General features: G+C 38.7%; 1 protein-coding gene across 1 annotated transcript in view; it reads left to right on the top strand.

Annotated features, from left to right (window-relative positions):
* SLC10A7 (solute carrier family 10 member 7) overlaps nt 1-22,272 on the top strand; it is a 174,570-nt gene that overhangs the window by 84,518 nt on the left and 67,780 nt on the right. The window contains exon 7 of the mRNA XM_026087539.1: nt 2,788-2,892. Within this exon, the coding sequence (XP_025943324.1) occupies nt 2,788-2,892 (105 nt within the window). The remainder of the gene's footprint in view (nt 1-2,787; nt 2,893-22,272) is intronic.

The raw sequence follows: 22,272 nt of genomic DNA on the forward strand, positions 1-22,272 counted from the left end.
ACTTCAGGGTGCTAACATTGAGTAGGAGCTGCTACTTGAATTAGATTTTCCAGGCTGATTCTGTTACACATATCTCAATAGAAAAATAATTGTTTTATGACATTACATGATAAAATTCTTCAACTGAACGTGTAGGGACTTTTTATTGCTAATCAGGCAATAATCTTGCAAAGCCTTTGGACACTATCCTTCAGTTTGTATATGGATTACTTTAAATCATGGTGAAAAGCTAATCAGCTGAAGAGCTGCGATGCTGAGCCATGTCTTGTGCTGTTAGTTAAGACTCTCTTTCAGATCACTTATAAGTTCATTGACTGAATTGTTTTTAAAATGGAGATTTAGCAAATTAGATATTTTGAGGCACTTTCCTGGGATTGTAAGTACTGCAGTAGCTCCTTCAGTGCATAAACTTTGTAGCAGAGCATCAGTTCTTCTGCCACTCAGGAACTGTGATGCACGCTGAATCACGGCATCAGGGAGGTGGGTGGTTTAAAAGCATGCGGACAGAACTGTTTTTTTCTGAAATTATGTTGTAAGAATTAGGGCTTGCTTTTAAAAGATGATTTTTTCTGCCTAATTGTTCTTCACTCCATTTGAGCGAGCATACTTCCATGCAGGAACAAGAGTATAAAAGATGGTTAGGTTAAATTAGAACACAAATACTATTGTTCCAGCATAAAAGTGTCCATATTTGAAGTTACTCTAGATTAGCTGTTGATCAAATGCCTGAATTTAATTGATGTTACACTAACAAGACAAGTATCTCAAAAGATTCTATGCTTTCTGTGCTTACCACTGGCATGTGCAAAAAGGGGATTTTGCACTGAGATCTAGTGATTATGCACATAACTGACTGCTCTACATGCAGAACTGTTAGAATTGCCTTTATACATATAAATATTTGAGTCAAACAAGTAGCTTTATCTGCTTAGGCTGTAATCTCATGCCGTATCTGTGCTTACAGTAGCATCTTGCATAGACGGCACTACTATCAGCCAGCTGGATTGCTGACTTCCCATCCCACTTTATGATGTGTTCATGAACACCAGTGTACGTGAATAAATGATAGAGATGGGGAGAGAAGAAACCTTTTCAGTATAATTCTCATGACAGTATCTTTTTAGAGCCTGGGATTTTTATTAGAAATACTCAGAGGTTTTATTGTGTAAATTACAGAAAAACATTTCTGAAGTCCTTCGGAAAGAACCATTCTTTTCCTCTGCATCATGATAAATGTAGCAATTGTGTGTGTATACTAGAATAGATCATATTGAACATCCCCTGAGCTCCATTTGCAGACAAGTCCTATCTCCACCGTGACAAAATTCCCATAAGAGTTTAAATTATTAATGCCCTGGAATCTGCGGGGTTCAGCAGATATGTTCAGCATTATTGATGGCAAACTTTATCCCTTTTATTTCTAAGACACATAATGAAATAGGGAGTCCCTCAAATAACTGCATTTTGTGTTTAGGCTAATTTTATAGAGGCCAGTGGGCTTTCCCTTAATATGTGTAAATACAATTTTTCTCTTTTACAGCAGATTGTATGGTAGATGGGAACAAGACTGATTTGGCACTAATTTATGAATCCTTCCAGCATTCTCTGTATGCTGCACCCTGTGAGGGCAAGATGCTCTAATTACACTTACTCTATATAATGAGAGCTTTTAATGACAATTACTGATTGTAGTTACGGATGTTTAGGGACCTTTTTTCTAGCTTAAGAAGATGTATTGACTTTCACAAGAGAAGACTTTATCTTCACTTTAGGCAATATCTCCCCCCCCATCCCCCAGCCGTCACAACTGATGGGCTGATTGGGAAACTGCTAAAATGTAGCCACAGAGAATTATTGTTCAGTTAATTTAAGTTTTAGAGGCATCATTTTTCTCTGTTTTTTATTTCTGAAATCAAATCTGCTTATTCACACATTCTCTTTCATAGCAATTTAATATTTAGAGTGATATTATACAAGTTGCATTTGTTTTATATAAAAACCCCACTTCACATTGAATGTGTCACTGCCATGTTAAGCAAAAACATTGGCAAAAGCTTCATTTTTCTCTTAATGTGCTGATATAAATGATATTTTAGTATGAGGCTGCCAATTTTAAAGAGGATTAGGTTTAATCTTTGTTCCAGTTTTTCAGTTAGATTAATTATAGTGGAAAACAGTGAGTCTCCTTCCAATCCCAGATTGCAAAATGCCTTACATAGGTCCTGCTCACCTTTTTTCTTTTTTCTTTTTCCTTTTTTTTTGGTAAGTCTGTGAGTGTACTTCTCATTGACTGTTATCTTTAAACATAAATACAGATTTGAACAGCTTCCAGTTTAGCTGTCACTTGAGAAAGTGAGCTGTGAATAATTGAAAGATCTGCTTGACCGTTATGAGGAAGAAGGGACAGCTGAAAATATATTTTCCTTTCATTTTCATTTACTAATTTGGGGGGGGTTAAATTTTTTTTCTTTGCTTTGGTTCCTGCTGCTGGCAGTCTTGCACTGATAGAGAAAGTGTAGCCTTTTTGTAACTCCAGGGAAGCAAAAGAAGAAATTGAGAATTTCCCATCCTTCTCAGCACTATTTGTGGCTGTTCATTCCCACACATCCCCAGTAGCTTGCCATGCCTTCTGCTGTGCTAACCTAACTAGCAGTGGGGCTGGGCCATAGGCTGAAAGACGGACCTGATCTAGGTTTTAGAATAATTCTTTTTAGGTTTGTTGCAATTTTCCAGTGTTTTGTTGTTTTTTAAATCCTGACCACGTCAGTGGTCTGTCTCTTCATACAGCCAGCTCAAGTGAGAAGATGGTATTCCAGCATGTGGGAGCAGAAATTAAAGGTCAGAAGGAGGGAGAAGAGAATGGCAACTTCTGAAACTCATATACTGCTGAAGGTAATTCTTGGGTAATCACACCACTGGAAAACTCTTCTGTGTACTGCTTTATCTCTGTGGCATACAAGCCCCAAGGCTTTAAATCTGATCTCAGTATTTTACTGTTGCTATTTATGTATCCTTCACGTTTGTTTTCTTATTTTGCTAACGTAGTAATTAAAAGCTTTCGCAAAGTCAGTTCAGATTTCCAATAGAAAGAGCCGGTTCTTCTACTGTGTGGCATAATTTTCAGAAGGAGTTTGTTAAATTAGAGGCTTATTTTAGCAGTCTGTGTTATTGTCCTCTGCTCAGTGTGCAGAGAGTAGGTGGATGTTTTATGACTGCAGTTATGTTTGGAGTAAATGATCTGGTTTTCTGAAGTGGGGCAGAAGCCAGCGTTCAATATTCGAGTGCCTAGCTTTGGGCCTTCTTGGACAATCCAAAGAAGGCACAGATCATGTAGCTGATGCAAACACCACAGCTAAATGTAAAACCACAGTTGGCTCCCAAGGTCAGTAATAGAAAGCAAGAATCCTGCCTCTCCCTGTTCCAGTATTAATTCCCAAATATTTGGGTGACTTGTGCACAAGTGCGTTGTGGTTTGCTGTATAGGCTACTTGACCGGCTTTCTGTGGAACAGCTCTGGGTTGCGGCCACACTGGACAGACACCAGCTTGCTGTGACTGGATCCAGTCTTTGAATCCCACCGGCTTAACATACCCCTAGGTGTAGAGTGTGATCAGTCCTGCTTCCTAGCGGAGGATCTCTGTTACATGCCAGGTTGTGCTTGATCTCCTTCCTGAGTAGTGGAAATCTGGCCCCCAGGCTATGGAGCCAGTGTCTTAGTCCAGGAGAAGATGAGAAGGATGTGAGTGGTGTGCACACAAGGTCAAAACCTGGGAGCCACAGCATCTTATGAGCTGTCTATGAAAAGCAACAGCTCCCAGCTTCTGTTTTCCGGTAAAATCCACAATTAGTAGGAAGTGCAAGAACCTGCACAAAAACAGGATTAGCAGCATCCTGCTCTTGAAAAACAGCAAATCTAAGCTGCTGAGTTTCTGGACAAACTTGCATCTCTACAAACAGGCTTAGCCTGTAATTTGAGAAATAGAAATACAACTTGAGACAGCACCCTTAAAAGTTTTTTTGGTCCAGGCTTAGCCCACCTGTTTTCTCTCTTGATTAGTTTTAGTCCATCTCACACACACCTTCCCCCAATCTAGCTATGAGTTGAGGCTTTAATTTTCTAGTTACCCCTAGCAGGAACCACATATCAGTAAAGCAAAGAAACATGGATTTGAGAAAATGAATGTGTTAGTCATAAGTCATATGCAACAAGAGAGTTACCCCTGGAAAACCATAGATTCTGTCTCCTTGTTCTTCTGTCACTGCTCCAGGGAGTCGTGGGTTTCTCCCAAGCAGTTTTTTCTCCCTTCTTAGCTCAGCGGGCTTTTTTTGGCAGTTTGACTTATCTTGCTTAAAGAAGCAGCCCTTTCAAAACTGCGTGATCCCCAAGTCTCTCCATGTGCTGCAAACTAGATGGTAGTTTCAGCTTCCAGCCCCATGTCTTAATTTCCAGCCTTCCTTCCCCACCCTTCCACCTCTCTGTAATTTGAAGTCAGTGCCACAGTTAGTGGAAAACATACTTTTTTATCAGAGAGCAGCCCTTCTGCACTCATGTGTCCAGTTTGCTTTGTCACCGCGCCATCCACTTGGTGTCAGGCCTCAGTACCACAGCGAGGATTCTGGTTGTGTTATTGCTGTGGATAACTGTGGCGGCTTTGCAGATTGAGTTGAAACTCTCCTAACGATTCTCCCCGGTCACACGCGGAAAAGTGTATTGGGAGGACTGAAGAACCACTAGGAGAGTTACTGTGTTTGACAAATTAATATTTGGAAGAAAAATTATTTTGGAGGCTTCTACTCTTAAATTATTTGTTCTTGATTAATAGGGGCTATTGCTTTTAAGGATATAGACTAGCAGTCTGAAAACATGTCTGAAAGGGTTGGGTGTGTAAAGCAGGACCTCTGCTTTACTCTGTGACCAGAGAGAAACAGCTCCAAATGAATGACAACTTGAGTTAATAAAAATACCTACTTGAAACGATATCTTGGATGTCTCATGCCCTCTCTAATGAGCTGTTGAGCCTTTCACCTGTAACTGTGAAGTGATTAAAAGTTGTTTCTGGATAATGAAGATATGGTAGCCTTTTCTGGAAGCAAGTTGGTGAGAGGCTTTGAGGTTACGTCCTTTTCACAAGTTTATCAGTATAATTGTAGGCTGTTCAGGTCAGAGACTGATGGTTTGCGTGGTACCTGCCACAGTGAGATCTTTCTGTGGGGTCCCGCAGAAGAATCAAGTGGCTCAAGTTTTATTTTGTACATACAGTCCAGAACAAGAATGCAGCTGAATTGACTGGGAGAAGGGTATTTTGTGTAATGCTTCAGAAAGAGTTTCTGCAGTAAGTCAAACCAGAATCACTATACTATGAATTTGGAATTGTTAGAAATGCATTGATTTCAATAGGTTATTGAAGTGGATATGGAAGTTCTGCTGAAAAAAAGGTACAAGTCAAAAAATAAACTCAACTTTTTAAAAGAAATGTTATGATTTGGGAGCTAATCTTGCTTGGGAAAAACTGGGGGAGGGAAATGGCTTCCAAACTGCTTCCCAACAGGCACTAGGGAGTTTTATGTGTTTCAGTGATGACATCCCAGCTGTTCACAGTTCATTGCYGATGCCTGGCAACACTGAAGAACACTAAACTTCTTGCTTGCTTGCTTTTTCAAAGCAGCAGAGCAAGCAAATGTGCTTCAAATGCTAGTCGTGTGGGATTATACTACCTGTTTCAAATAAGGGATAGTTTTTCCTAAATGCATTTACTGGTGCATTTCAATTTACCTGTTTTTGAGGGGTCTTTTTGGTGGATGGAGACAGGGGCTGCAGATGCTCACAAGGACAAATGTTCCTGTCCAGGCAGTGTCAGTATTTTTTACAGCCAAGTCCGCTGAGTGCTCTCAAAAGGAAAGTGGGAAGCCTGGCAAAATGGGACTGTGTTTCTTAATCTGAGGTGCAATTCCATACTGACTTCTCTGATGACAAAGCCAGTTTCAGGGGTGACAACCTTGCTTTCCCCTCATCGTCCAGTGCATAAGAGGTGCCAAACCGACTCAGTGAAATGATCTGAGTTTAAAAACAAAAACCTGTTCTTTATTTCTCCCACTTGGATCATGTGTGCAATCCAGCTTAGAAATGGTCTCATGAACATGCCTAAAGAAGAGGAGTTGTAAACTGTGGCCAGAGGAAAGGAAGCTGAGGAGAAGGATGTATTAGTCAGCCTTCATAGAGGAGATTCTGAAGTGGAGCTGTGCCCTTTTTAAACTTAAAAGGTAAAATTCTGCCCTGTTCAAAAAAACAGGAATGGAAAAAGCTGTTCTGATGTAGAAGTGAAGGCGTTTTTTTAATGATTGTTTTTGCAGTAAACAGAAAGGTTAGAAGGAGAAGTTGCTTTTTTTTTTTTTTAATTTTCTGACCAGATTTATTTTAATGTATTTTAAAGTTTTCTGTGTCCAGTATTGAAGAGCTGCAAGCTCTAGCTAGGAAAAAAAAAACAACCAACACACTTCATACTGCAGTCTAATTTGAGATCTGAGTGTGGTTAGGAAAGTGGAAGTATTGTATGCTCATAAACTTACTCTTACACAGTCATTCTGATAGTGTCTTTCTCATGGCTGTATTGGATTCTCTTGCTGGGTCAGATGACATATCATGTACACAGTATTCTTTCTTCCTGTAACTGGGATGAACTTCATCCCGGCTGGAGAAATGTTCCCCTAACTCCTTTTGCTTGAGTGGAACATCTGCAATCTTAAGATGAAATCAGTTTTCATTAAGAGTTTAGACACAAAATAGTACCAAATGGGGATATAAATGCAAATAACACTGTTGTTATGTTGTCAGTGCTGGCTTTTTTTTCTTTTTTCCTTCGAGATCTTCCAGTTGCAGCTTTCAGTATCTGTGAGATGGGGGTGATGTCCCTCTGTGACACAGGTTAATAGTGAAGTTAAGACTTAGTAATGCTTCTGAGGAGCGTAGATGTTACAGAAAAGGACCCAGAAAAAGCCTAATAGAGTATAGAAATCAGATGGAGCCTAGACTCTTTTGACTTTTTTCAGAGAAATGAGGGGACAAATGCCCTTCATAAAAATCAGTGTTGTGTTAGTGGAGTGTGGGCTACGCTGCTCCAGAGGGCACCTCATACTGTTCTTTATCTGCTGCTTGGTAAGGCAAAGCGGGGGAATCTTCAGACCTTTAATTACAGACAGACCTTCTTGTCCCCCAAAAGATGAATGAAGAAATGGTCTTTTCTGTACTACACATTGTTAATATGAACTGTGAAGTACATATGACAGTGTTCTATGTTTCTCCTTGTAATAACCAGCCCTTTACCAAATATCAGCTTTTTGCTTCCTAGCACTCAAGCAATGGCAGTTGGTGCAAAAATATTGTGGATTTAACACTTTCTCTTAATCCACTGTCTTTGCCAGCCTGTTATGCACAATTACATGTTAAAATGCTCTGAATAGTTTGGGTGTGCACTTTGAAAAGTCTCATCTTGTGCTACATCTCAGTACCTTGTGCCTGAACTTACTGTTTAAATATCCACTGAATTCACTCCATGTAGAAACAAATGAAGACATAGGAGCACTTGTTCGCTTTTTGCTATTACTGTTAACTTCTTAAGGATTTCAATAAAAAAATCCATTTTAAAAAGAGTCCAAAACAAAACAAAAAACCCCTCATCTATCTTTTTGTCTCTTGACTTTCTTTCCTGTCCTCTAGGACTAATGTATGTATTATAAGCCAGGTTATAAACTCTTTGGGGAGAAACCACCTGCCATATAAGGATGCATAGAGTTCCGTGCACATTGGGTTGTCTAGCCATTTAGCATTGCTGTAAAACAAATAATACACATAACTCAGTTTTGGTGCCGAGAGTCCCCTGTTAATTTGTAGATAAACACTCGTATCCTCCTTCCTTTTTTTATGTTTTTATTCCTTCTCTGTTAGTATATGGAAGTCGCACACGGATGAAATAAGAAACTGATTAACTGGCAATATTGAAAAATCAGTGAAAGCAGCTACTCTGGCCTTGTGACAAGCATTTGCAGAGTAAACTGAACAAAAAAGGAGATGTGATCTTTAGTCTGTTCCAGTCACAGCAGTCTAATGACTTGTCTGTAACTATGTAAGCTATCAAAAATATTTTTTGCCTGTTTTAAAGATAATTTAAAATAGTCTGCTGGTGCTTTTGGTACAAAAAGCAGGATGTATTTTTCACTGTAGCATTAAATAAATTGAGGTCATGCCATTTCTTTTAAACCTACTTTGATAATATTCCTTTCTGCCACTAGATTATACAGGTAATAGTTGAGATAAGAAAGAAAGAGTGTTTTAAAGTGGTGGACAAGAAAAGCATTTAAGAAAATCTATTCATCCATTCTTTTAATTAAAATTTAGCTGCTTGTGTTCCCTCCATATGGAATTAAGGCAACATTTAAGAAAATACAGTGTTAGAATAGACCATTTCATAGAGGAGGGACAAAGACATTTTGCCAGGGCAAAGGGCAGGGTCATAAATTTGTATTCACTGAAATTGACATGTATTGCATAAAGAAGATTTGATCAAACCTTTTAATGTACTTTGCTGAAGAAGTTGAAAGAAGTACTACTATAATTGTCTGCACTATATTGGTATTAGAAGGACAGATGGCTACAAGAGAATTCTTTGCAAGTTTTCCCTTCAAAAGATTGCAAGTGTATGATCAGTGAAATCCTGCTTTTTGGTGGGGTTGCACTGATGTCAGTAGGGCAGGCGCACATACATCCAGCAGCAGAATTTCCCCTGATCTAGCTGCACTAACATAAAACTAATTGATACTGTAATTCAAGTATTGGGTGTTGGGTTTGGGGGTTTGTGTGTGTTTGTTTTTTATTTTTTTAACAAGTTGTTGGTGTCCTTAATTTTGAGATTGAGCATGTCCCAAGATGGGTATAAACAAATGAAATATATGGTTGGCTGTGTTTTATGCATATTGTTGACCATGGGTGATCATGTAGTTTCAATAACATCACACACTTTTTATCATGTTAGATTTACAATGTCATTTTTGAAAATGATGGTAGTGCATATTTTTGCCTTATATTTGCCATTAACTGGCAGGTTAACTTTTCAGACAGATTGAGCAATAGAACGACATTTTATGTTTATATTAATAAAGTTTATTTTTCTAAATTTTCTACTCTTCCTTATATCAGTGAATGCATTTGCATTTACTGCGAGTTTGTCCTGGTCATCTGAGATTCTCTAGTATTCTGTTATCCCTGAAAATCTTTCCCTGTTGAATAGCTTATTATTCCATTAGATATCAGATTTTGTTCAACAGTTTATTTCCACCTGTCTTCCTTTTCCAGAGGAATAAATATCACATTGGAAGAAAAATTGATACATTTTTCTAGCAGATCTCTAGTACTAAAGAGCATAATTTGGCAAGAGCTCAGCGCTGTTCTCCAAGCTGTTGGACATTTTACATCCCTCAGCCACGAGCAGTACATCTTGATTCATTACAAAATAGTGAAAGAGTAGGCTTTGTTTTTTCTGTAGCCTGGAAATGTTCAGTCAGAAAGAGAACAGCATCCGTTATGGTGTCTTAGCTGTCTGTATAAGAAGCAGATGCATTATAGTGAAGCAGTGGATCGACAGAAAGCATCTAATTGCTAACAGAGATGACATCTCTCAAGTAATATCCACTCTGACCAAGTGGTCTTGAAGGTTGTAGCTGCTTCACTGAGGCTTATACTGTGAAGGTATTTATTTCTAGATTCTTTGCTGGAGTTATTCAGGGCATAACTTACTTAAGTGAAAAGGGGGGTTTGTGCCACTTTGACCTTTTAGCTTATTATTTTAACTCACTGTTCTGTCACAGTTCTTATCCACTAATTACTAGAGAGCTTTCTGTTGGATACATTATTCTTCAAGGGCTTAGATTAATTACACTATACTTCTTAATTATCTTTTTAATTTCTAAACTTCTCTTAGTGTGTACATGATAAAATGATTGCAGAGATATTCTGTGGTTGCTAGATTGTATTATGAGTCTGTGTAGAAACAAAGAATATATTCTTTTGATGAAAATAAGTTTTTACCTGGATCATTGAAAGTGTATTGCAGCAAATGTAAGAATAGCCGTACTGGCTCTGACCAAAGGTTTATCTAGGCAAGTGTGCTTTCTCAAATGGTGGCCAAAAGCAGGTACTTAACACTGTAAAGACAGGGGATTCATATGTGGCACTTTTCCCTAAAATCCTCACATTCTGCAGCTCTTTGAAATATTTCCTGAGTTAGTTATAGTTTCTGTGTATTTAGTAAACTTCAACAGGTTTGTCTGCTGTGAACTTGTCCTATGTTCTCTTCAACCTATGTACAAGCATCCAGCTATAGGAGAGCAATAACTTTAAGAGACGTCTGGAATGAGTGTTCTTCCAGTAGGCTTAATGAGAAGGTCCTGCCATTTCTCCGCATGTTGACTGTGCTTACTAGCTCTTACTCGGGGGATTTTATTTAAATAGCATGTTGGTATCTCAGTGGTGCACACACTGAATGAAAAACAGACATCAAAAATTGAAAATAGTACCTGCAGGCACATGGCATAGCTTTAACACCCAGGCTGAGAGGGGCATAAGGAAAAGTTGCTTTTGTTTGCCCCCTGGCTAGAACTGTCATTCAGCGACGAGGTCATTCTCTTCAGAAGGCTTGTCCAAGGTTTTGCGAAATCACTGGAAGTTTAATGGGAACAAAGTGCATCTTAGAGGGTCTTGTCCAAGGTTTTGGCGACGAAGAGCAGAGTGGAACTGTTCTGGCAAAGGCTTGTACGTGCAATCTCTCCTTCTTCTGCTCTTCTTTCCGCTTTGGTTTAGAGTATTTAACTTGGAAAAAAAAATTGTAAAAGCAAGTTTAGTTCTAACTTTAAGTATTATTAAAAAAGAAAAACCTACAATATCACACTTTCTAATACTTGGCAGAAAGAGAATGAGGTTTATCAAACACAACAGTCTATAAGCCCAAAACTGAAGTGTCTTATACCTCATAGCATAGTAACTTAATTGCAAAAAGGTACACCTTTCAGTCAGTACTTGTAAATGTGTACTCACAAGTGGTACTTTATGAAACTACTGGTGGAATGATGTTGAACTTGGCCATGTTAGCAACAAACTTTGAATTACATGTTTGGGAGAACAGGACTGGGAACCAAGACATGAGTTTCTTGGAGATGGAATGGAAAGAAAATGAAGTAGCAGAGATGCGCTGGTAGATACTTAGGTACTGATTAAAGGCTGCTGTCTTTAATCTCTGTGATGGAAGGTCATTTTGATCTCCCTGTCATAGCCACCTACAGAACTCAGGGTGTCTGAACTGATTTGCTCATCCACCTTGGGTTGCTATTCTCCTGTGGTCAGATCATGTGATCAGTCTGGTACATTTTATACAGTAGTCCTTTCAAGAGGCAGAGGAGCTTCACTCAAAGCCTGCTATTTCTTCACTTGCACTGAAGTTTAAGTTATTGATTATATACCATAACATAGTTAATTATTATACTTATATATATGTGTGTGTGTGTGTGTACACTTTTTTATAAGTGTGTGTATATATATACACACACACACTTATATATAAGTATATATATACTTGTATATTATATACTTAATTATATACTTATAATACTTAATTATTAGCATAGTTGCATAATTATTTTCATCATTTCATTGGTTACTGCCTTCTGCATTTATAAGTGTTTTATCAACAGGACAGCTCTGTAAGAGAAATATTTGCAGTGGCCAATCTTACCAAGAGTTAATGAACAGCCTTCAATCCATTATGTCAAAATATCTAAGTTGGTATAGATTTTTCTAAAACAGAGATACCTAACTTAGTAAGATAAGCACTTAACTGCCCTTTTTTGCTTTGAATATATCTCTTTTGATAATTTCAGCTGTATATTTTGATTTTGCAAACAAAACTTCTGTGCAAAACAGTGTATTTTTCAGTAGTCAAAAGCATGTAATTTCAGCCAGACCTTCAAATTACAGAAATGTCTGTGTGTACAATTTGGCAGTTTTATCTCATAAGGTTAAAAAATGTGGAGGGGTTACTATTGTTTTTTTTTCACATAACTATTGATAAAAGAGGGAAATACTGTAACAAAGAATATCTAAACAGGCCTTTGAATCTCACTTCACAACAAACATCAAAGCAAGATGCGCTGCCACCTGTTAGCATGATATGAAAAGCTAGCAAGGTGCATTGTTCTCTACTGAATTACTTTGCTCTTCTAAAACAAAGTAAATTAACCAGGTGACAAGGTGTTATTACAACAGCTAGATCCTCTTTTAATTGCATTACTCCTGACAGATTCTTCGTACAGTTGTTAGGGTGGAGATGCCTTGCAATTTCATGCTCATTTAGTCTTTCCTAGACAATATGAGCAAGCTGAGATTGTAGATTTCTTTCATCTTACAATGACTGAAAAATAAGAAATAAGTACAGTGTTTATTAAATATTGTTGCTGATCCTTTCAGTGTATGCTCAGTATTTACTTCTGTAGTTATGCTGATAAGATTTTGAGCATTGAAGTCTCAAAAGAGACAGAGGAGCTACTTAAATAACTTGTGTGATCTGTAGGGGGGGGAAAGGAGGATGGCTTTTACAAAATATCTCATGCCAACATAAACTTTTATCTGAATAGTCTGAACAAATGCAAATCTTTTTATCGATGTCTTTCCCTTGCTGAGTCATTGTATTATCAGTGCAATTTTCATGTTAGAGCTTGAAAGCCCGAATGTGTGTAAATAAGCTAGGAATTAATTATATTAAGTGCAAGTGATTTATCTGTTTCTCTCATCCAGACTGTGCAGGATGCAGAAAGTAAGCCTAAAGCGTAAATAGTGCAAGGAAGCTAGACTTAATTTATTCCCTCATTTTAGTAATCTCAGTATTTAGTAGGAAGACAAGGTAAGCACCTCTGCATTTGCTTTTGTTTAAAAGATATTTAAAGATAAAATAGCCTTATATATGCATGTAGAAATTTAGATCCAGTGCAAGTAGCCCTTATGCAATAAACTCTCCTTTCTAACACAGTGCTAGGTGCAAGAAAATAGTCTTTCTATAAATCTTTCTGCTTTCAAAAGTGTGCATAAAATTCTACTGCTACATATGATACAGTATTTCATTGCAAAAGGAAACTTTTCAATTATTTTGGTTGGCTCTGTGTTAAGCAGTGACAAACTTGCATGTAATTCTGAGATTTTTGTGGTTTAAGGGAAAAGTCTCACTGGTAGTCTCAGGAAATATAGGCAGGCCCCACAATGAGATATTATCGCACCGCTTTGATCCAGGAGAGTAGGTAACTAGACCGTATGCAATCAGGATTAGAATTGGGCTGATGCGTAGCCCAAGCACTGCGATAGCGCTGAGGCTTTGAAGGGCCACAGTTCAGAGTGGAAGGAGGCAATTTCTTACGAGTGAGCAGGAAGTTTTTGTTGACTCACGCACATGTGCAGACACACAGAGCCGGGGGGCTCTGTATCCCCTTTACCTCCCCGGGAGCTGCAGGCAGAGGTCCCTGACAGCCCAGAATAAGTTACTCAGCGTATGCAGGTCAAATGTAAATGAAAGTGAGCTCTTTGTGGGAAGCAGCCACTTTTCTTGCCATGTGTATTCCTCCGAACATGGACAGGTTGGATCGATTTGTCTAGCCATACTTTCACCATCTGTCTTAAAATAAAATGCGTTTGCAGAGTGTGCTGCGGTGAAGATCTGCTGCTTTCTGCCTTCCCTCCTGCGCTTTGTCCACGTGGGCAAATCTGAAATGAAAACGTGAGCTGCAGAAGCTGAAGAGCAGCAGCTTCTCCTAAGTAGCATGTCCAGAGAAACTGATAAACTAAATAAATGTGAACGTATTTCTATGACCACATTTGACAGCAGTTTGACTTCAGGCATACTAAGAAAATACAACTTCTGCTTGCAAATTTAAATGACTTAATACATGAAAAGGGGATGGAAGGTAAAAATTCTCCATTAATGTTGTTATTCAGGACCTCCCAAGATAGTGAAAAGAGAAAGTTGAACTGCTCGTGTTTATGGTGTGTCTGCAAAGCCTACCCTTGTTTTCTTTTTTTTCCTTCCTGCTGTATAATTTTAAGGTAGCAACGTGGCAAGCTGAATCCTGATTTGACCTTACGTGCCTTGCTGTTCAGCTCAGTGGTTTCCCTGTAGAAATAAAAGCTGACACTGCCTTGCCTGAATTTTCTTCAATCAGTATGAGTGGCACAATACAAATTATACAGTAGGAGAATAGTATTAAATAAAAGCTTATCTATTGATACAGATGGATAGAGAAATAAGCTTCTATCTAAGCACTTTCTAAGTATTCTTTAGGAGTGAAATGTGACACCATGGAATGAACTGTGTGTCTTGTTCCTTTTTTACATAAAAACATACTTTTCAGTTGTTTTTAGCGGTGTAGAATATATATATAAAAGTTTGGTAAGTAAATGGCTGTTACTGTACATCAAAAATGTAGCTGTATAAAAATATTTGTGCATATATTTCTTTAACTTTTAGAACAAACCCTTGGAGGTTATGCATTGTGAGTGCAAGTCTGCAGAGGCAAAACTGTTAATTTGGCTGACTAGAAATATTAACCACACTATATCAAATAACTGCCAGAAACAATTCCCCACCATTCCCTGTGACTTCATTTTAATTGATTTTTTTTAAACTTCCAGCTTCTGAGATTTCGTTTACTCTGACAGAATGTTTATTAAATGTGTAAAAAGAAAATTGTTTTGTAAATTGTTTCCGAGAGTGTTTTTATCTTCCATAAATTGGTGGATCATTTAACATTTTCCATTTACCTTTGCTTTCTACCCTTGTGCTCTGCCTCATTTGTTTCCTTATTGGATTTGGTGATTAAACACTGATCAGCTGCTGGTCTGATCAGCTGTGCATCCTGCTTTTTCTAAACATTGTTCATATACACCCTGAGGACAGCATTACATACACAGTTAAGCAGTGGGTGTGTGTTAGTGGTATCATTTGATCTGCTTTACAGATGATAGTGAACTTGACAATGAAAATTTGTAAAACTGATCATTGAAATAGGCCTGTGTGTTACAGTAGGAATAAATGATACAGTCCAAAAGGGCTTTCACTTTGCTGCCTTCCATTGCAGAGCTCTAGTTTGTTTTCAGGCCTGGTGCCAAACAGAACATACATAATGCCTTTATGAGTTTTTTTTTCCTAGTCATTGCCTTTATGAATAATTTTTTTCTATTCTTGTTCTCTTTTTTTTTTTGTAAGATAGCATGTACTCAATTGTAATACTGTATTGTCTTTCATGTATTGCTGTGAAGATTCATGAAGGAATGTGGAATTTGCATATAAAAAAAGCTAAATGATGATTTTTTCCTTTGAAAAAATCTGAGATAATTCATACAAGTGTAATACTACTGTAAATGCTACCTCTAAATGATCTGAACAAATCAGGATAGTAAAGGAAGTACCCTCAGGATCTACGCTGTACTTCAGTTGGTATATCAGTATATTTACTGGCAGATTTCTGCTCACAATAATTTTTTTCTGCTTGAAATGATTATTTTTGATTACCCAAATCCTGTGAAATCACTGGAAGTTTAATGGGAACAAAGTGCATCTTAGAGGGTCTTGTACATACACAGCCCCAATCATGCATATCATGGTATCATTGTATTTTTGGTAGAGCTGGTACAGTTGGTGTCTGAAAAAATTATGGTGAGGCTAGTTTCAGCACTCCATGACTCAAATTCCATGCTATTCTAAATCTATCAGAATCAGTAGATTTACACTAGTGTGAAGCTGGTACATCACAACAGCGAAGCACACATTTTCATCTGTTTTGCTCCTAGCTGCATATGAACAGTTCCCACTGACTTCAATGAGAGCCCTGGATGGGAATTCCAGGGCCGTATTTGTCTTTTCATTGCTTGATCTGATTTTTGAAGTACTTGCAGAAATGAACTGAACAATTAAATCTGTAAAGTGTTGGTTCTTCCAAGGACACTAAATCTCATCATGTCGGCTTGGGAACAGTAATGCTGGTCTGAGAACAGTAAGTTTCTTTGCCATCCAGATCTCAAGATTGCTTCCTGATACACTGAGACTGAATCTTTTTGCAGACGTTTACAGCATGTGAGATAATGAATGTTAGTTCAGGAATGCAGTTGTCATTTTAAGTATGCATGCTCTGTATGCTTTGCAAAGTCACTGTGGGTAAGACTTTTTAAATTACCTACTTTGATTTCAATGGGAGTTTCACCCCTAAACCCCTTATACTATATATATATATTTAAACCTTCTAGACACCTCTCTGTGTTCAATCAACTAAAGTAGCTTCAAAAATCCAGTCGATGGGATTTATGCATCTAAGTCACTTGATCCTTGACAGTCAAAGTAGATAGGTATGGTGATGATGAGTATCATTTCATTTAATTTTGAAGAACTTTGATCTGTGGCTGGTGTTCCCAACCATTCCCTGGTGGTTGCTTCCAACTGCTGTTGCATTTTATCTATTGGTTCTGTAATGTAAGATGGGTACTAGAACACAAGACCATCCTTTGGTAAATGCCCTGATCAAACAAGCGCTTGTTCTTTCTCTCACCACTGTATGTGGAAGGTAAACACAGAGGTGCTCCTCTCAGCTGAGATGACAGCAGCTGTGGGCATGCAGTATAGAGGAAGGTGATTTAATGACATGTTCTTAGGTGGCTACAGGCTCTTCTAGCACTTAAAGACACAGAGAGATTTCATAGAATATGACTTTAAATTCAGGCACCTCAGTTCTTCCCAGGTAGCACGGTAGGCATTTGAAAGTTTATGGCTCTAGCCTTTGATGACCCATGTTATAACAGGTGGATACAAGCTTTATTTATAATAGGTATCATCTGTATACCACGGGAAGAAACATTTGTACCGTCTAACTTCAGTGCCTATGTAGACTTGCTTTACAATCAGTGGAGCTCATGATGATTTTTAAGAGTATCTAAATTAGGTGCTTACCTATCTTCTCTCATTAAATACAAAGTCCAGGCTCCTAACCTATATGTTTTAAGTTATATGCCTTAATGTTAAGTGATATAAATATCCTTTCCCCCACCAAAACACAGCGTTTAGTAGAATAGGTTGTACCATAATACAAACTGATAATAATTTGTCTTGCATGTATATTAATAGGTTTGTGGAAATATGCTCAAATTGAATCATATCTCTTCTTTAGTTTGGGCAGCTTTTCAGATTTTCCTGCATTCTTAAATTCTTGGCACACTTATGTTTCATAGTTTTTTTGTTGAAAATTACTTTCTTCATGTCATTTGATTAGCAAAAATACTAGCCATGGTAACCACAATAAACATGTTTGTATAACTAATGGTAAAACTTCTATCAAATGGATTTTGTGTCATTAGCTGTCAGGGCTGCAGAAGATGAGTAGTTAACCGAGTAAGTAATGTGTAACATTATAATTGACGGAACATTTCTTACCATTAAGCCTTCAAACTCTTACTCAGCTGTCAACACATGGGCACTTTCTGGAGCCAAATTGTCTCATGCTGTGCACTGCCTGCAGCTCGCCTGAAGCTCAACTTTGACTAAAAGTGTTGATTTCACTTCTTTTAGCCTTGTTCTCATTTAGCGTTAAAACCTGCTTAGAGTCTGCCTTTTATTCTGTAAAGTACACATCCGTGTGTCATCCCTCACACACTTCTGATGTGAAGTTAAGGCACTCAAAAGACATGCTAGTAATCTTAATGAATAATTGATTAGAAAGGAGCCTGGCAGTGTTAATTGTGAGGTGCAGCTGAGTGAATGCCAAAACAAAAGCTCCTATAAATGTTTCCGAAGACCTTGTAAAGTCTTTAGCATTGAGCAACAGGGTCAGTGCACTGAAGTGGAATTTAAAGGAGGTTCTTGAATGTAATGGGTTTTGACTTGCCTTTGTCATGTGCCTCAGTGCATCATTGATTGAGCACTCATTTGTTAAATCAGCTGTATTTTTTGCCATTTGTCAGAGCATAGACATTTACTGCAGTCTTTTTTTTCCTTTAAACACGAGTTTCTTGTCTTAATAAATCAGAGTTGTAAATTAGCTTTTATCTAAGATGATCAATTTTCAAGCATAGAGAGACATGTGAGGATGCTCACAAGGAAACACATTGGGAACGTTTTCTTTCTTAACTATTAGAAGAAAAAGGAAAGATCAGGGGTATGTTTTAGCTGAAACATTGATAATTCATGTCTTTAAATTCAGCTCCCAGCAAAACGCTCAGAAATGATTTTATTTGGAAAGCTCTAAATGGTGTGTATTGAAGGAGTAGTTCAAGGTAACCAGTGTTCAGTGAGTTCTCCAAGAAATGAGCAAAGGAAACCGGAGGGTTAAGGAACAAGCAGTGTACTATGCGTTTGCAGCTACGAGAGGTGCTCTCTGATTAGTGGAAAGGCTCATTACCTGGAGTGCGTGGGAGCGCTGTAGGTGCCCTGTATACCTGATTAGCATTCTGACAGCGGGGCAGGAGAAAGAAGACCTTGAGAATGTGCCAAAAATATCCCTTTATGTAAGCAGATGCTGGTACCCTTAGAAGAGAATAGTCACTTATTCAGGATGATTATTGCTGCTAGTGATAAGTATTCTACGGATAGGCCATCAGCTTCTGAGAAATGTGTATGGGCAGTATTTAATACTGCAGTTACATGGCAAATCTGGAAATGTTCATCTTGATGCCCTGTGCTTGCTGGATAAATGACCAAATCAGATTTATTTGCCAATTGTCATCACAGCTCAGACAGGTCTGAGAGACCAGTCTGTAGTTGCAAAAGGCTGAAGACAAGCTAACATTAGGAGGTTTTTTTGAATATTGATACTAGGAATTAAGTTAGGAGGAGTTTCTTTATCTCATCAGTAAATAAGAGTTCCTTGAAAATGTATATAAGACAAAAAGTATAAAGCACCTGTATCTGTACATGAGGGACACTTGGAACTCGGCCTTTTGAATGGTTATACTTTTAACCWGTCTTTTTAGAAAAAACTGATTTTGAGGACAGAAAAAAGATGAGCAGAAAGGAGAGAGCCTGGCAAAGACTATGGAAAGCCAGTCACCTTGACAGAAAGATAAGCCAATCATCTTGACAGAAGAATTTAAAACTTACCAGTGGGATGGAGTTTGCCACTGTAACTGGCTAGATGTAATTAGAATTAAAAAGAGTGCAGGCAGAGCCTTTAGCACTGAAACCACCTCTTCCTGAAGGAACCCTTTCTGCAAGGTGCTGAATGCCTCCTTTTGGCAGGAGCTGTAAGTGCTCAGCACCTTCAGGCTTGGGACCATAATAAACAGCAATCTAAAGTTATCGCAAAGTTGCAGGTGACTAGAAYGACCGTCTGTTTTCTTGAGGAGAATCGTGATAAGAAATTTAATTGCAACTCTGACTTGATAAATACATTTTTTTGTTGTTGGCAAGTAAACTGTAGTGACGCTTGCTATAATTGCAAAAGCTGTCCCATACACCGCAGAGTCCCTCGCTCTTAGGCAGCCTCTACAAGTAGCTTGTAACTTAAGCAGCTGTTTTCACTTTTGATACTGCCAGGTGCTCAGGAATAGTTTCCTTTCTTCTCTCTCTGGCTCCCTAGGCTCTATCAAAAGTGTGAATTTGAAACCAAACAAAATAAAGCTTCAGTCCACATCTTTACTGAGCCTTTACGTGTACCTTTTCCTGTTTTGAGTTCTTTTAAACTGCAGCTATCAGAAAGAATAAAATAGTGCATCACCTAGTAAAGTACTGAAATGATCATCCAAGCAATTTTCTTCTCCCTGAAGCCGGACAGCCAAAGCTTTTTATTACTGCCTGACTGAACTTCCTCTGTCTGTCTGGCTAGGTTGTTAGACCACCAAATTGTGATGTAGCTTTTGATTGTAGGCAAAACAGAAAAAACAATATACATACAATATTTACATGAAAAAGAAAAAAACTCTCTTATGTAAGATACATCCAAAAACAACCCAGCAGTTTTATAGCACTTAATTTTTGTGGGATGCTCCAGTAAGCATATGACAAACTCAGTGCTCCCCGGGAGCGTTTGCTTGTTTGGAGATCCTGAAGCTTTTTAGTTATTGTACCTTCTCAGTAAAACAGTGTAGCTAAAAACTTTTGAAGTCTTTAGATGGCTTACAGCTCATTTACAGCACCAACTTTGAGAACTACCATCCCAAGCAGTTGTTACTTTTAACCTATAGGATGGTTATTTCTACTCCATATGTGAGGTGGGATGCTCTCTTCTTGTGTTTGATCCAGAAATGAGACTGATGATAGCAGTGTTGCCTTTTAATAGGGCCTCAATTTATCCACTGCACAGTGTTATACAAACCTGCATTACGTGCATTTGTATTGCCTATAATTGCTTTATATATATAAAAAAGCAGTTGTGTGTAATTGTAAATAACCAATGCAGGGTTGTTTTTTTTGGCTCTGCCACCTTTGTGAGAGTGTGCCACAAAACTTCAGAAAAAATTAGGGAAGGGAGTCCTTTTCACACTGAAATTACACTTAGAACCAAAAGGGCCAATAAGAAACTGGTAGTGACCAAGATGCTGGGTCAGGATCCCCTCTGTGATGAAATGTTTTGTGATACTTTTCAGACCCAAACAGCCAGGATATGGTTATTTCTCATTTGTAAGGTATCACCTGCAGAATGATAGCCGAATCTGTATTTAACACCAAGATGTGGCTGTTATTTAATCCCCCATATAATACTGACTTGGACTTTTTTTTTTTAATTTTCAAAATGGTTACAGCTGGTGGGTCACGGTGATGCATGACACTAGTTAGGTTGCATATCTTGATTTCTTTTGTATCAGTAAGGCAAACAGCACACTTGAACTAGTCTGAAAATCAGATCAGTTATTAATCTTAGGATGGATTAAATCTTGCAGAAATACATGCGTTCAGGGTAGAGATAGCAGGTGATTTACTCATTCCATGACTCCTGTGTCAAGTACTCTCTACAACCCACCAGAAGAAATAGTTTATGAAAAGTGTTGACCACCAAAATAGACACAAACAAATGCTCTTGTTGGTTAGGAAATCCTAGGAATTATTGATAATTAAGAGTCTTATGGATATGTGTTGTCCCTCCAGCTAATGAGGTTCTGTGAATATGTGTGTGGCATGTCATTTAGAAATGAAATCCCTTATAACTAATGAAGTAAAAGGAATGTATTCAGCTTGTAAAGAGAGAATTATTCTGGATACAGAGGACTTGGGCCTTTGGAAATAAAAATACACAAATGTCATACTGTGAACTTCCAGCCTTGCAGTGGTTCTTCAGGAAGAGCTGGGGCAAAGCCTGGAGGAGGGAGTAAGAAGCCATCTAGGGAGCCCAGATGTCCTTGAGGACAGAGAGGGCCGAAGACTCATGTCCTGCAAAGGGGAAGGTAGAGCTCTTTGATAACGCCTTTCCATTGCTCCCTTATTTCAGCTTTTCTAGAAGGAGGAAGCACCTTCCGAGTTCTCAGTGCTGGCTGGCCGTTTGAGCTCTTGGGAGCTCAAATCAAAAAAGCTCGTCTTGTGGGGGCTGGGAGAGAAGTATTTTCTCTTTATTCGTTTCCAGTCTCACATCCTCCCCTGCCTGGGTAGTCTCTCCTGGACTAATATTGTTTTGTTTTCAGAAACAATTTTCCTCCTCTGGAAATATTCTGTTATGTTATTGAATCAAAGATCCACATTTCAGGACAGATGATTTTAATGCAAAACCAGCGTTCATATCAGACAGGGGAAAAACAGGCTCCTTCTAATGGCAAGCTTTTGTTGCGTGGCAAGCAGCGTAACCCATGCAGGAAATTGAAGTGCAAAGCCAAGCTTTTGTTTTGTGCCCCCCCCAACCTTTTTAAATTATTATTGTTACTACAGTTAGTTCTTTAGACTGCCTCTGCCTGGGATTTGAACTTTCTACAACTCCCCTACTTTAGCACACAGAGTGTGCTGGCGTTACCCTGCCCAGGTAAGCTGTGCCGTAGCGCCTGTGTCGGGGGGCTCTCCACAAAACTCTCCCTGCAGTGTGCGGGGGCCTTCAGGCTTGCTGCCCTGCTCAGCCTTGTCCCCGTCCCTGTGTGCCGCCTTCCCCTGCAGCGAGGCAGCGTGGGGCAGCCCAGCAGCCTTTCCTGCAGGCACTCCCAGTGCTGCTTGCAAGGGCAGGTGGGCTTTGGGAGCCAGGCTGCATGGGCTTGCCAAGTTGAGTTTTGGGGAGGACTCACACTCCTGG

The sequence above is a fragment of the Apteryx rowi genome, unplaced genomic scaffold (genome assembly GCF_003343035.1).
Source record: "Apteryx rowi isolate R43461 unplaced genomic scaffold, aptRow1 scaffold_72, whole genome shotgun sequence".
NCBI classification, from domain to species: Eukaryota; Metazoa; Chordata; class Aves; order Apterygiformes; family Apterygidae; genus Apteryx; species Apteryx rowi.